Source organism: Corvus brachyrhynchos, unplaced genomic scaffold (assembly GCF_000691975.1).
Source record: "Corvus brachyrhynchos isolate BGI_N302 unplaced genomic scaffold, ASM69197v1 scaffold281, whole genome shotgun sequence".
NCBI classification, from domain to species: Eukaryota; Metazoa; Chordata; class Aves; order Passeriformes; family Corvidae; genus Corvus; species Corvus brachyrhynchos.
In genome coordinates, this window is record NW_008236509.1 from 2,543,683 (window position 1) to 2,557,986 (window position 14,304).

The 14,304-nt window shown below is 38.5% G+C and overlaps 1 protein-coding gene and 1 long non-coding RNA gene across 4 annotated transcripts in view; one reads left to right on the plus strand and one right to left on the minus strand.

Moving 5' to 3' along the window:
• LOC108444718 lies at positions 1 to 1,130 on the plus strand. Its single transcript, XR_001859367.1, has 2 exons — positions 1 to 50; positions 922 to 1,130. It is a non-coding gene; the product is annotated as an uncharacterized LOC108444718 (long non-coding RNA).
• Positions 1,131 to 4,837: 3,707 nt separating this feature from the next.
• Positions 4,838 to 14,304, minus strand: part of KIAA1549L (KIAA1549 like) — a 76,877-nt gene continuing 67,410 nt past the window's right edge. For all 3 annotated transcript variants that reach the window (XM_017726347.1, XM_017726346.1, XM_008644098.2), the window contains one exon: positions 4,838 to 12,584. In XM_017726347.1, the coding sequence (XP_017581836.1) occupies positions 12,303 to 12,584 (282 nt within the window). In that variant the 3' untranslated portion in view covers positions 4,838 to 12,302. The remainder of the gene's footprint in view (positions 12,585 to 14,304) is intronic.

Here is a 14,304-nt window from a genome sequence, read left to right on the forward strand (position 1 = left end):
GCCCCGCAGCGCCGTAGAGCCAGCCCGGGGACACGGCGGGGGCAGCGCAGGTGCGTGCGGGAGCACGGGGGCGCAGGGAGAAAAGCCATTGTCCCGTGTCAGCTACCACTGCTCATGGGTAGCCGGCTGAGGGCACGAATTAGAGGAGTCACAAGAAGTACGGGTGTAGTCACTGTTGCACAAAGCAACAAAAGCCCCAAAGTCATTAAGTGTCAACAAAAAACCCAACCCAGGCACCAGTCAAGAGAGAAGGAGTTTGTACATAGAAAATGTATCAACTCGTAATGAGCCCCGGTGGTTGTACATCAGCTTTGATGTAAAGGCCGCAGTTAGTTGGAGGTGTTAAAAAAACCCAAACCAAAACACACCTGCCTCCCAAAAAAAACCCCAAACAACCCACACAAAAAAGAAACCACCAACCAACCAAAAAATCTCCAGTTAAATTATAAATGAGCTGGGCATTCTGATTTTACAATCTGCTGGCCAGGAAGAAAATGCAGGAAATAAAATAGTTCAGCAGATGATGATGGTACTCAGAGTTCCAGTGGTAAGGCCAACAACTGTAAGGACACGATGCTCATCATTTCCTGCAAGGCCACAGGCTGCCAGTCAGGAAACTTTCAAGAGTGCAAAGGTTACAAGAACCCAGGAAAAATGTCCATCAGAAATGTGAATTCAAAGGAAGATCTCTAAAGAAGTTCTGATTGGTAGTTTGCATATACTTTTCTCTTCATTATAGCAATACACACCTCCTTCCATTTTTAATACCTGTTATTTTGAGAAATTCTAGTTTTCAGATATTTGCTAGCCAAGGCGTTGTAAGGATTATTAGTTTGCTTAATACATTATTTGTTTTACTTTAAAGTATTGTAAATTATTAATGACATCACAAATGACAAACTATATTTCATTCCTGTTTAGATAAAATTCTGAAGGCACTGGAGGAAAAGAAGATACAAAGCATGAAAGCAATGCAGAACCTGAAGTAATGGCCACCAGCATACTTAGGATTATTTCAGCTGGATATTCTGTCACTGTATCACTATCGAGTGTTTTAATGGGTCTTCAATATTGGGTTTCTACTCACTGTGTGCTGTTCTACCAAATTAAAAGTGTAGCATATTGTTGACTTTTTTTGTCTATTATTTGTCTGGTACTAATTACTGATAACACTACTGTGTATTTTAACTTTGTTTTTTTCTCCAATTACTTTACACAGGAAGTGTTTTCTTTAGAAACACTAAGAAATTAACACTGCTGTTGTCAGGATTCCCAGCAGTCCATATCTGTAGCTGGGAAACATAGAAATGACAGTACAAAATATGGCTGAGCTTTGTTTTGTTTCGTTTTAGTTCCAAGTATATTAAGTGCAATATTGAGTAGATAGATATGGTCAGAAGTCCTAAGCCTCTAAACCAGCTTAAAAAAATCTACTTTCATGTTAACATAAAAATCTGTGTTACAATCACAGTGTACTCCTTTATTGTCTTTAGTGTACCACAAAATTACAGAAGGTGTGGCTCGAGCTGGGTTTTATCAGAGCAGTCATATGACACTGACTGTCAACTGACATTCTACTATTTACTGCAGGAATAACAGTGCTTAGGCTAAAGCCTGTGGCAGTTTTTGAAGTGACAACATCCTTATGTTTGGAAGGCACTTCCTTTCACGAGGGAAAATGGACAGAGGCAGGGATGACAGGTTGAAGATCTGGAGAGCATTTAGCATTCAAAAAGTAATGCCACACATGGCATGGAGAATAACACCACAAAGTAGTAAATAGGCTCGTAAATAGACTGATAAAAGATACCAACTACTTTTTTCTATTCCACTTCCAGAGCAGTAGGTGGCAGCATAAAATAATAAAGCAACTGACCCTGAAGCTGCAGTATTTTGGCAAACAGCTTTGTTTTTAAGAGTAATATTTTAATCTCTGTTTTTTTAAACTGTGTTCAAGTTGCTCGGCTCTGAAATATTTTAACACAATATATCAAAATTTTATTTCCTCTTACTGATTACTGCAGCATTCATCCTTATACTGCCTCAATCTTTCCAGCCATATTCTGATCTACTGTACACAGAGCTTATATTTTAAAAAAAGAAAAATCTAGTTTATAACTCCCATTTGTCAATCATCAAACTATAGTAATCACATTTTAATGTGATTACAAATGAACAGCAGAACACTTTGGAAATCGGGCCTGCAGTGTTTCACTGCTCCCTCTGCAGAAAGAGGATGAAAAGTCTCTCAAAGGGTTTTGAGGCTAAAGCAGAAACAGTTAATTGCTGTGAAAATGTGGATGGTTAAAGAGAAATTGTTGATTACTATGAAAATGAGAATTTTGTTAGTGCCCAAACTAAATGCCAGAAAACAAATTTGGATTGGACAAAAAGGGCCAATACACAGAGGCCCTCAAAGGCTTTGTGCAGAAGCGAGAGCTTTAAAATCAAGTTAGGTAGCAGAGGAACTATCTTCATTTTCTCAATCTCCAGATCAATTTCGTTCCTAAACCACCCTAAATTCTCCAAGGTTATTGCAAGGGCCTAGAAAGGTTTCCGTTACATGGAATTGCTGCTTCCTAAAAATTACTTCTCAGATTTTACTAAGTCTTTCACTTGACATCCAGCTCTCATCATCCATTATTCACTCAGGTTTTCTCGGCTTAAACAGAACTGCTTTTCATGGCACACAGTTTAAATATTTTCCATCTGTTGTTCTGTTTTTCATGTGGGCTTTATGTTGAAACAACACTTGTTTAATTATGGGGTGATAATGCAAGGAATAACGTCAGTTAATGTGTAATCTCAGTTAGAGGTGCCTGGGGACACACATCTACTGAAAAAAATCATCTGGATCATGGAATTTTGCAGAACAGTTACCCTTGGCCAGTGTCACCCACAGCACTCCTCCATCAGGATGCTTTGGTCAAAACCCTTTCTCTAGAAAAAACAGGCTGTTAATACATAATGGCACATATGCTGATTTTCATTTGCCCCTAAACATTTTATTTACCTTTACTTTTCTGCTCTGTTTCCATCTGGCCTTGTTAAATCCAGTAATTTGCTCTCATCTGGGGACTTATGGTTTCATCTCAAAGCTGATCTGTTTATAGTTTCTTTTGTAAAATTTAAGCCATTAAGATAAAATAGAACAGCATTCTTACTGCATTTTCTTATATTCACAAAGAACGTGTCATTCATTTTTTTAATTGTTTCTCTTCTCTTGGATTGCTCAAGGGAGGCTAAACCTGACATTTAGATGCTGGCACAGTTCAGATCTCTTTCATGTAGCTGCCTTGTGACTCAACAAATCCACCCCTATTGCATTTCAGAAAGAAATCTTAGGCTACAAATTTGATTCATAGGCAGAGATCTCAGAACATCAGTAGGTTGCTCCCATTTCCAATCCTAAACAAAGCAAGCTTCTCAAAAAGCAGAGTGTCACACCTTCACAGCCAGCCTGAGGGCTGAGCAATGAAAGAGCCATGTCTGCACCTGCAGTGATACCCAGGTGCTCCCCAAGGAGTGCCCTCGGGTCCCACTTCTGAAACCTCAAATGGCCTTGGCTGCTTTCTGATGGGAAAAATGAGATACAAAGCCATTCAAAAACCAGAATGCATTTAAACTTTAAATTCTTTTATACCAAACAGTTGGGTCCATTAAATTTCAGACTGCTGTGTTTGAGTTTGCCACGTTGAAATTCTCCAAATAGATATTCAGCCTTATTACAATGGATCATTAGAACTTAAATTAATCTTCAAGTCAAGCTGCCTTAATTAGCTCAGGGACAGATTACAAAGGAAATCCAAAAGCAGTAAGCCATCATAAAATGATTTTTCTGTTTTCAGCAGCGTGTGCTGCATTTTAGATTCTCCTGCCCTGAAAATCCAGAGCTAATATCTCAATGTGAAGGAGGGTAATTGAGCAGCACTTAACTCTGGGAAACTTGTCCTCTTTTTTTTTCGTTTGGCAGGCAGAGTTTCTTAAGGTCACTGACATCTAGATACTGGATCAAGGAGCTGCCAATCTGGATGCATTCCATAAGTGGTGCATTTTTCTTTTCCAAGGAAACATATAATTATTGATAACACGAGTCAGTTGTTTTCTGTTACACAGTAAAAACATACATTTATGAAATAGGCTCAGATTTTGGTGCATCTTCAGAAAAGCCAGAACAACCCCTTGAGGCATATTAAGTCACAGCATAAATATAAAATATATAAATACATATATACATTTTAAAAATTATGTCCTAACTATGCCATCCATGTGGAACCTTAGTAATGATATGTACACTAGGAAGTTCATTTACCTCTGTTTTTGGAAGATCCTTTCCTGCCTCTTTTTTCCTCTGAAAGTACAAAGTAGTAGTAAAAGGAAATTTTTATTCCAAATTTCTTGCATCACAAATTACACAAAAGCAGTCCTGTCAAAAGCACATAGCTGCATTTTCCTCTTCCTTTTACTTCAGACAGACAGCACAAAACTTAGGCCTGAGTAAATGATATAAAAAACCACAATAACTGACTGAATTATAAGGGAAGGCATAGAGGATGTTAAGGTGAGAACAAAAATTCACAAAGGAAACACAGAATCACAAGATGTGATTGGCCTGCTGGGTACTGCCCTGCTCACCTCTGCAAGGGAAGAAAACACCTTTCCACAGAGGGAATGCCACAGCTGGAATACATGGGTTAGACTTGTGGAGTTCTTAAAACCCCCTTCCTGTCCTTTGCATGAGCAACAGGACCCCTACAAAGCCTGGCAGCTCCAAGGAAAACAGGGCTCAGCTGCTCTAAAGAAGAGGACACGGCAGGAACAACCAATAAGCAGCAACTCAGATTTTAAGACATATTTTATTTCATGTGCAAAATTGCCAAGGAAAACACACGTACAACTTCAGCTAAGCTATAGCCACTAACATGAAAGGAACTATTCTATGTACTCGTAAGCTTTACTTCTAGAATCACCCTATGGCTCAGAGTAAAAACAGTAATTTGGTAATGACCCAGAACATTTTAAATGCCTCCTTTTCAGTCATATGTAAAATTCTACCAATCAGCATGGTTTTACATACCAGTTCTTGGAGATTTTCCTTCTGATTGCATAGTATAAAATTTTAATTATTTATTTTCTTATTCTTTCGATTTAATCCCTAGACTCGGCTTTAAATTTGCTCTCAGTTTTGCAGCTTCAGAAAATTAATTTTCCCACTTACAGCTGAAAATCTCATAAATTTTGAGCAAGTTTCACAGACACAGCCGTTACAATTCAGTTGAATCAAGCTGTGAACACCAAAGATAACATGGATATTTGTAATCATGCAGAGCTAGTCCTTTCCACAATTCAAAGACGTAAGAAAAGTTCATTTCCTTGGAAAGTGAGATCTGTTGCCTGGGAAGTGAGATGATTTATTGATATAAATTCTGTAAATCTCTGTAAAAAAGTGTAGAGGCTGTTATTGGAAAGGCTTCCTAGAACACACTGAAATATTGTCAAGAGGTGGGTTTTTTTCCTTGTAAATTGACATTTAAATGCTACCATAGGAACAGGTAATTTATACTCCTGAACAATTACCAAAGCTCCATGAAGTAATAAATAGTGCTTCTTACTAAGTATCCATCACAGTCCAGGGTTCCAGCGTTTCAGCAGGGCAGTGAGGAGAGGCAGTCCCTTCACCCTGCCCTACAGATGGGACACTGAGGCACAATCACATTTTGGACCAATCCAAAATCCTGAAGAAGAGCAAACCAACCTTCAGTCTCCCAATTTCCAGCCACCCATGACCAGACAGCATTCTTCCTCTCTTGGTACAGTTTTAAGATAGTTGTAATGGCTCATTTACTGGGGGATTACTGGCTCAGCACTGTTCTCCTTGAAGGGAGCAGGTGTTTTGCCAGTAATTTCAGTGGAAAATGTTACCTACAGCTGTGTTTTTCCTGAACACTAATAGGAGAACATACAAAGCACAACGTGGGCTGAAGCCATGCAATGCCATGGCTATTTAAAAATTCTGTCACGTGTTGGTGACTACTTCTGTCACACCAGCAGCCTAACAGCAAGGTAAAGAGTGCACTTCTTTGTGTACACAATGTAAAACTCAAATTTAGAATGCACAGCAATGGCAGGAAAGACATTAAATGAAGACAAAAAGTCAAAAAGCATAGGAGCATCTGTGCTGGACAAACATGCTTTCTAATGAGATCCAAAGAACTGCGCAGAACTGACCCTTTTGTCGGGCCTGAGCTGCTTCTGTTGGGTTGTTAAATCCTGCAGAAGAATTTAAGCCTCAGTAAGATGGGTTCTATCATATTTTCCAAAAATTTGGGCTTCACTCTCATTTTTTTTCTATCAAGTATGACCTTGAATACAGCTTGCAGAAGTCAATACCAAGATGAAATGAAAAAGTCTTCCCAGTCTCTTTGTCTTAGAAAGAAATATTAAAAGTTGTTTGGTGTAGGATAAAGCGTTTGGGTTTTTTTCCTTATTGCCATGTGGAGAGTATTAGATAAAGACAGAGATAAAGTTCAAGTTTACTTACATCCAGATCTCCTTGCCAGATACACAAGACTTTAACTGATACCAGTGTGTTATGGTGTTTAGACACGGCTTTACACAGCACAGAAATGCACAGGGTTGCAGTGAAGAGGGAATACTTTGGAAGATAAATTCACCTGCTCTCTAAATATCGTACTCAGTGGAATCACCTTTCTTTGTGATTTACAATCCTTTGCACTCGTTATTGCCCAGTAGGTAAATGTGCATTTATAAAGTTACAAAATTATTTACAGAATGCAATATAGCTTCAACCTACTCCTTGGGTATGAATCGAGTGTGGAAAATTCATGAAGTCAGGCACTTCTTAAAACAAGAATTATTTTTAACAAGTGCAAAAAAAAAAAAAAATCAAATTCCTGAAACACCTCTTCATGATACTTGTAATTATTTTCAAGACATCTACTATACATTTGACCACCTAACTATTTAAAGCCCATTTATCATCTTTCATGAGCTTCATAACAGAACAGCTCTGAGATTTTTCTCTTCACTTGCCTCTGTACACCTTAAGGAACCTGAAATGAACGGGGACAAATTGATAGACAAATAGAACCAGTTTTGAAAAAATATTTTTTGACACACACAAATATATATATACACATGAGTATGATACACTACTCATAAGAGTATGGTCTTAAGGGGATTTTGAAAGCATGAAATGTCATATTTTTAAAATCAGGACCTAAACCACCTTTCTGCCACATCGCTTTGGTGGCTGGAGTTTTTATGTCTGTTGGTATTAAGGGTCACCCAAAGGGCAGCTGTGTTACACAGGGTAGTTTATCCATCTCAGAACCCCACAGAAATCTCTGTCTTATCTCCCATGTCTTGTACATAGCCCAAGCACAAAGTTTCCTGAATGACAGGAATCATCAGATGAGGAATTTTCTGATTGCTTTTCACTTTTGAGGCACAGCAAAAAAATTTTGATCAAGGATGGGCAATGCAGTTATTCTCAGTAGAGATTCTGCAGTATTAACCAGCTTTGCCTTTATGACTTGGCCATCCTGAAAGTTTCCTTTAAAGGACAGGTCAGTATGCAATATATTTACTGACCTATATAAATCTCACCTCCACAAGTTGAGTTTTGCATTATTTATTTATGAGAGAAAGGCAAAAATTCAAAAAGAGCATTCTCAAAGAGTACTCTTATCCTTAAAAATGGAAAAAGAAATAAAAACAAACCTTAGAATTATTTTGATAAACAAAAAAGAAATCTGTTGCTCAGTCCTGGAGTTAAAAATTAACCCATGAAGGGAAAGCTGCCAAACACAACCATTTTCTAGTAGGTATGAGCGGCATGCAAGATCCCTCTCCCTATGCCATTTCACATCAGTGAGGGATGGGAAGCCACTGGAATTTGTTAATGTGCACGAAATGCAAGACCAGGACAGTAACTGGTTGGACGCAGTGTTTGGAGCTGCTCAGATGTGTGCAGGATGAACAGGGCCAGCAAAATGAAGTGACTTCTGCGAGCTCAGAAAACTTGCTGCTTTCAAGCTCCCTCAGACTTCTAGAAACTGGCAGTCAGCTCTTATATGGGCAATGCAGGGCTAAAGAACATGCATTAAAATGTGGTTCATTCTTTAACAGTCACACATCTGGAAATGCAATGGAAACTGTGGTCAGCTTGGTATGTATCAGCCTTAAACAAAATAATTCTGCCACTCAACCCATTTTCACTTTTTCTACCTGCCTCTCCTTTTTATCTTACACTTCTTATGTGTTTTATCTTTTCAGAGAGAGCATCTGAAAAAAATGACTACTCAAAATCCTCATTTCTACATATAGGATTTGCATGCACTTCTATCAAGTTCTACCCATAATATTATGACACACAAATATTACTCATATTTCTAGACTGAGTGCTAGAGCTTCTCTCCAATCCAGATAACATGTCAAGAAATGACTGCCAACAAGTCAAGAAATGACTGTCAACAGGTGCCCTCTTGTCCTTTTAAGGTTACTATTCTACTGATGCTAATAAATGTCACATGTAGTTTACCAGCTGAAAGTGGTCAGTACACACATGCCAAGAAGGAATTTTATGTTGTTTCATTTGCAACTGTTTCTACTGGTGATTTACAAATCTCAAGACAAATAGTGGTCAGAACATCAACATTTTGTGTACACAGAAAACAGTACCTTCACCTAAACATTCAACATATCTTTAAAGAAAATTGGGGCATTAAATAGAAAAAGCTGAATTACTGCTTTTTTCTCAGTAAAAATGGCATGGATATATCTGGACAAGGTTAAAACTTTAAACACAAATACTTTCTTCTTTGAAATCAGTATTGAAAAACTATATTGTAATTGTAGCCATACAAAATGTTTATTATATTACAAATTATTTATACACTATATTTTCACTTTATCATTGCTTTGTGCTCAGACAGTATAAATATTACAGCATGATTTTTCTTTCCCAGGAATGTCCTTACTGTCTTGATATAATCTTACTTTATACTTAAAAAAAAAAAATACAGAAACATATTACAAACAGGATAAAAAGGCATTATGAACGAAGAATGTAAGATGGTTTTCTGAATAAAGTGCACCACAATGGTTTCAGAGTGATGGTTCAGGAAATATTCAGTAGACTGCACATAGTCCATAATAACACCAAACAAAATTAATTTCGAAACTCTAACAGGTCTTCCTCAGAAGTATGAAGAGTACTTTGTTTAACTTTACTGAAATGTTTGTTTCTTTCTAGAAGGCCATTTAAATGCTTTTGTTTGGGATTTTCCTGTTTTCTACAGACATCCAAACCCTGGACATCTCTGTATTTTCCAAAATTTTTAGTTGCCAAGCAAGCTACAAGATTCATCATGTAAGGTATATGAGACTTTACCCTCACATATTTTTTAATAGAACTATTAAATTGCTAAAATTTAAGAATGGGAACAGACTTACAAACAGAGCTAAGTGTGCAAAAGATGCTGTTTAAAACTGGAATGTCCTGCTTCCTGTGACTTTTTTTGGGAATACGTCATTACATTACCCTTCCCAGCTCTATGGCTTCAGCGTGCCCATCCATAGGATCACAGCTGCTTCCGTACTTTCAGCCTCAGAATAACTCTGCAAAACTGGAGTCTAAGATAGAGAAATTTATTACACAGCACATCTTCACTCCCATTGCATAGAAGGGCCCATTTACTTGCAAAATTTCGCTGGGCTACATAGAAAAATCATTCCAAAACTGAGATAATAAAGCTGATGCAAAATGTGGCTGACACGACTTAAGAGTAGGTTTTGCTTCCCAGGTTACATCAAGCCAGCTGTGAACCAGCTTAGGCTAAATAAAAGTCAGCTGCTCTTCCATTGTGTCTGCACTTTTGTTACAGTGATCCAAATGACTGAAAAATAAACAGAATGCTCTTCAAGGGGGTCTAGTGAAATTTGCTTTTATAGATGAAGCCAAATAGAGAAACTCAGCCTTGCTCTCAGTGAGTGAAATTCCCACTGAAGCCAACCAGAACAAGTCTCTTCCGTGGCACACTGAGTTTGGCCCAGTATTTTTCAGTTGTTATTCTAAAGTGTGATGCTCTTAGCCAGCTATTGATTTGACACAATTTGGCTGTGTTGTATTACACTGATAAGATCAGTATTATCTGGCTGACAGGTAACTGAGACAGCAGTCAGTCTTTACTAGACTTGTATTTATATGAAAGATTGAGTTTCTTTGGTTGTTTAGTATCCAAGTCATCCAAATGTATATTTGTGTACTTCAGACATAGCATGTTTATATTGATCATTAAAATTATCAGGGGTTCTTTCTTTCTTTCTTTCTTTCTTTCTTTCTTTCTTTCTTTCTTTCTTTCTTTCTTTCTTTCTTTCTTTTTTTCCACTTAGTTTATGGAAATTTTCTGACTATAGCAGACTAGTCACTTATATAAATATACAGCACATATATACATAGAAATTACAAAAATACATTTTATTTATATCTGATTTTAAATAATAAAAATGAAATTTCACATTTATTGAAAGATTAACTAGCATTCCAAACGCTTCCGCAATATCCAAGGTATTGGAGCAGAAGATGTCTGTATATTCTAGGATAATTATGCATCACAGTCTCAGTCAGGGTTTATAATATAATTATTAGGGGGAAAAATAGCTCTGCTTTAGAAGTTTGTGCTTCATCAATTTCTCCTTCTATCCCCTATTCTAGTCTTCTCTCTCCTCTCAATTTACTGATGGCCGAAAAGCTAAACCAAGTTCCCTTTCTCATATCAGTTAAGACCAAAGAAACTCAGGGAAATGATATGATCAGACAAAATAGTAATTGAGGATAACTAAATAACCTACTGAAATGAAGGACATTACCTTTAACTCCAGTTGACATCAAACACGCCCAACACAACAAATTTTGCAACAACTTCAGCTCCTGAAGCTCATTGCTGAAGGAACTGAAAACAATTGTTCATGATCTCCAACTAGTTTGTACAACTGCAAAATATTAACTACTCTCCCATCCAAGTGGTTTGACTTTCTTTTGGGATTGGATTCTTACCACAACGCAGTGTAACAATCAGTGACCGTTATCTTGCACAATATAAAGTCAACATAATTTCTGGCAATGCTCTCTTTTTCACAGAACATTAGTATTTTTGTTAATTCATGTAACTGTTAACTTATTTACATGTTAATATAGTAATTACGTCCTCTACATTCAGAACTTCCTGGGTGCGCATTCACCATGCCAGCGTCGTCAAAATCAACTGCAGCTTCAGGTAGCACTTTCTGGCATCACTTTAGTAGATAGCATTGTTAAAGAAAGAGAAAAAAGCACTGTGTTGGACAGAGGTTTTCTTGTCCAAGCAGGCGTATCCATTTTCCCAGGTTGAAAGGATTTACAGGTCTCAGGTTTACCAGCTTCACATGCATTCAGAGTGAAAAGCCTGATTATAGAGCAAACACGAATAACCTTTTTTCATTTCTCTTGGAAGCTTTTAGCACCAATATCCTTTGCTGGCTCTTCATGCATTGTACTCTCTCACGCTGAAAAAAAATCTGCTGCATAACTCATCGGTGGCACTGAGGGACAAGGTAGCCACCAAGTATCGAAATGTCATTCACCTTCTTCACAGTCCTCTCTTCTTTCACTTCTTTGTACTGTTAACAGGATGAAGAGACTCGGAGCTATTTACAGGACTCTCATTTGTATAATTTAATCATGTTGAATTCTTTTGGTTTGAATACAGTGTCTGGAATGAAAAGGCTGAAATGACTCTGCATTGCTGGAATCAGTGCCCCTTATACAATGTCCCACAGCAAACAATTCACGTGGCCACAGCCACGCCGACCATGGCCTTCAGCAAACCATGTTCTGCAGGTTTTTTCTCCTTGAATCAAAGCTTCAGCATGCAGAAGTTATTTTCAGCAGCTCTACCTCTGGGTCTGCAAATGAAACTTCTTGTGGCACTGGCATGTTCAGCAGCATCTTTAGTGATGATAGGTCATAGTACGAGAGCAAAGTGACCAACAATTGCATATGGTTGATCTCACCAGTATGAAACAGTTTCCTGGCAGCTTTTCCTTAGCTGGAAAGCAGAATTTCATGTCTTCAGAGTCCTGTTGCTCTGCTGTAAGTCATTTCATGGTGCTGACTTTTCAGACAGATTAAAATGCCATCGCTTTGGCACAATTCACAGGAAGTTTGTAGCTGAAAATTAAAGGAGTTGCTTTCTCGGCTACCCCAGGTCGCAAGTTACAAATACTGTGCTCAGAAGATACTAGACCTGGAACTCAAACATATCTGTTTGCTTCTTGGCCAGTTTGGCCACTTCTTCTCTGATCGCCTTGACGAGGGCAGCCGTGGAGATGTTGGTGAGCGGCGCGTCGGAGGGGTCGTTGTCGGTCAGGCTCTGCTGGGAAGCGGCGGTGGATGCCAGCGGGGCCTGCTCCAGGCTGGGGTGCAGGCTGCCCTGCTGGCTGTACTGCCGAGGCAGGCGGGACGGAGAGCTGTGCTGGTAGCGGGGCCTCGGGTAAGCCTCGATGTAGCCAGGGAGTGGGACCTGTGGAGAGTGGCAATTACACACAATTATACAGAACAGTCCATCCACGGTGCCACCTGCCAGGTACCACAAACCTCCCCGGGCCACAGTCAGACGTGACAGAGAGGACCAAATGAAGGGAATGCAAACCTCAGAATTCCCAGCTTCTGCTTACAAATGCCTGTCTTGGCATGTGCCATTTATGCACGTGTCAATGTCCCATCTGTGGCTGCAAAAACAGGGAAAACTCTGTGTGTCCTCATTTATCATCACCTCAAAAAGTCCAACGATAGAGGTTTTTCTGAAAGTGTGCTCTCTGCTTAGCAAGCACTTTGATTTTCAATAGACAGCATGATTTTAATACAACAAAAATCCTAGAAGGGAAAAGCAGAGTTTTCTGATTTGCAGCTACTGTCTAATCCAAGCCAGCCAAGTGTCTGGTCTCACTGCTCCTAATAGAAACTCACTAGATCCAGAAAACAGGGATAAGCTTAGGTGTGCCAGCTAGAAGCTCAAGACTGAAAGGGATGTTTGACTGCTCAGAAGTGTCAGGATTTCTGCCATGTTTAACAGAATTACATGGGGAATTCATAATTTTTGTACCTTCACAGATTTCAGCACCATTGTTATACCAGCTAAAACTAAAATAAAAATGTAGGCCCTTTAGTCACTGTAAGAGATGAAATTTCTTTCACAAATCCATGGACTACAATACCAGTCTTTATAGCACTCAGAAGACTTTAATGCATCAAATAAAAATATTATTTATGGTGTCCAAAAGTCTATGAAACAGGAATCTACAGGCCTTAATTTTGAAGAAGGCTTTATGTCAGAAGCCTGACCAGATTTACACATCCTCTACACAGCCTTGGGCATCCATCAAATGCTGAAGAGAATGTCAAGCATGTTCACTATGGTGTGATGAGACAAATACAGGAAGCAGGTGTGATATGAAAGTGGTCATTAGATGCAGGCACCTCTGTTCAGTTTACAATAGGCTCTTCTAAAGATGATTTTGGTAGTACAACGTGTGAACACGCCACTAGAGGCCACCAGGTTACTGTTTTCACTAAGCAGCATCAGGCAGTTTGGAAAAGAAGTGCTTTGTCAGATACAATTGCCTTGTCCCACAAAACTTAGTGTCTCAATACTTACCATTTGTCTCAGAGAATAATATATTAGAGTAATTGAGCTTACAGGATAGCTCTTTGTTGTCAAATCTCCCGTTTCCTGTACTCCCTTGTTTGCAGTCTAGGCTAGCAGAAATGCGTGAAAAATAAAGAATCTTATAGATATTAAGCTTCTTAATAATTGTAAGAAAATCTACGAAGTGTGATCAAGCTATAATCTAGAGGCTCAGAAACCAGGACATGTCCAGAAATTCAAACTCTGAGTATTACTGAGAAAACCTGAGTATTACTTCAGACCTTTATATGCTTTTCACTTTTGTTCAGGCTTTCTGACTGTGTTACGTTGCTAATGCTATTACTAGTTCCTCTAGTAATGATTTTAAAATAAAGACAATTTCTTGACAGATTTGCAAATTCATTACAGAAACTTCAGTGGTTTCTACATATTTACCTCTTCTACAAAGCCACCAGAGGAATGAAAATCTGAGTAAAAAGGAGTTGTTAAAGCTCTGTCATGGGTAAGTGAAGTTAAAAGGGACATTTGTGTCCTTTGAATTCCATATTGCCATGGTTATTTTTCAGACAGATTTTTTCATCTCTCTCCATTCCTC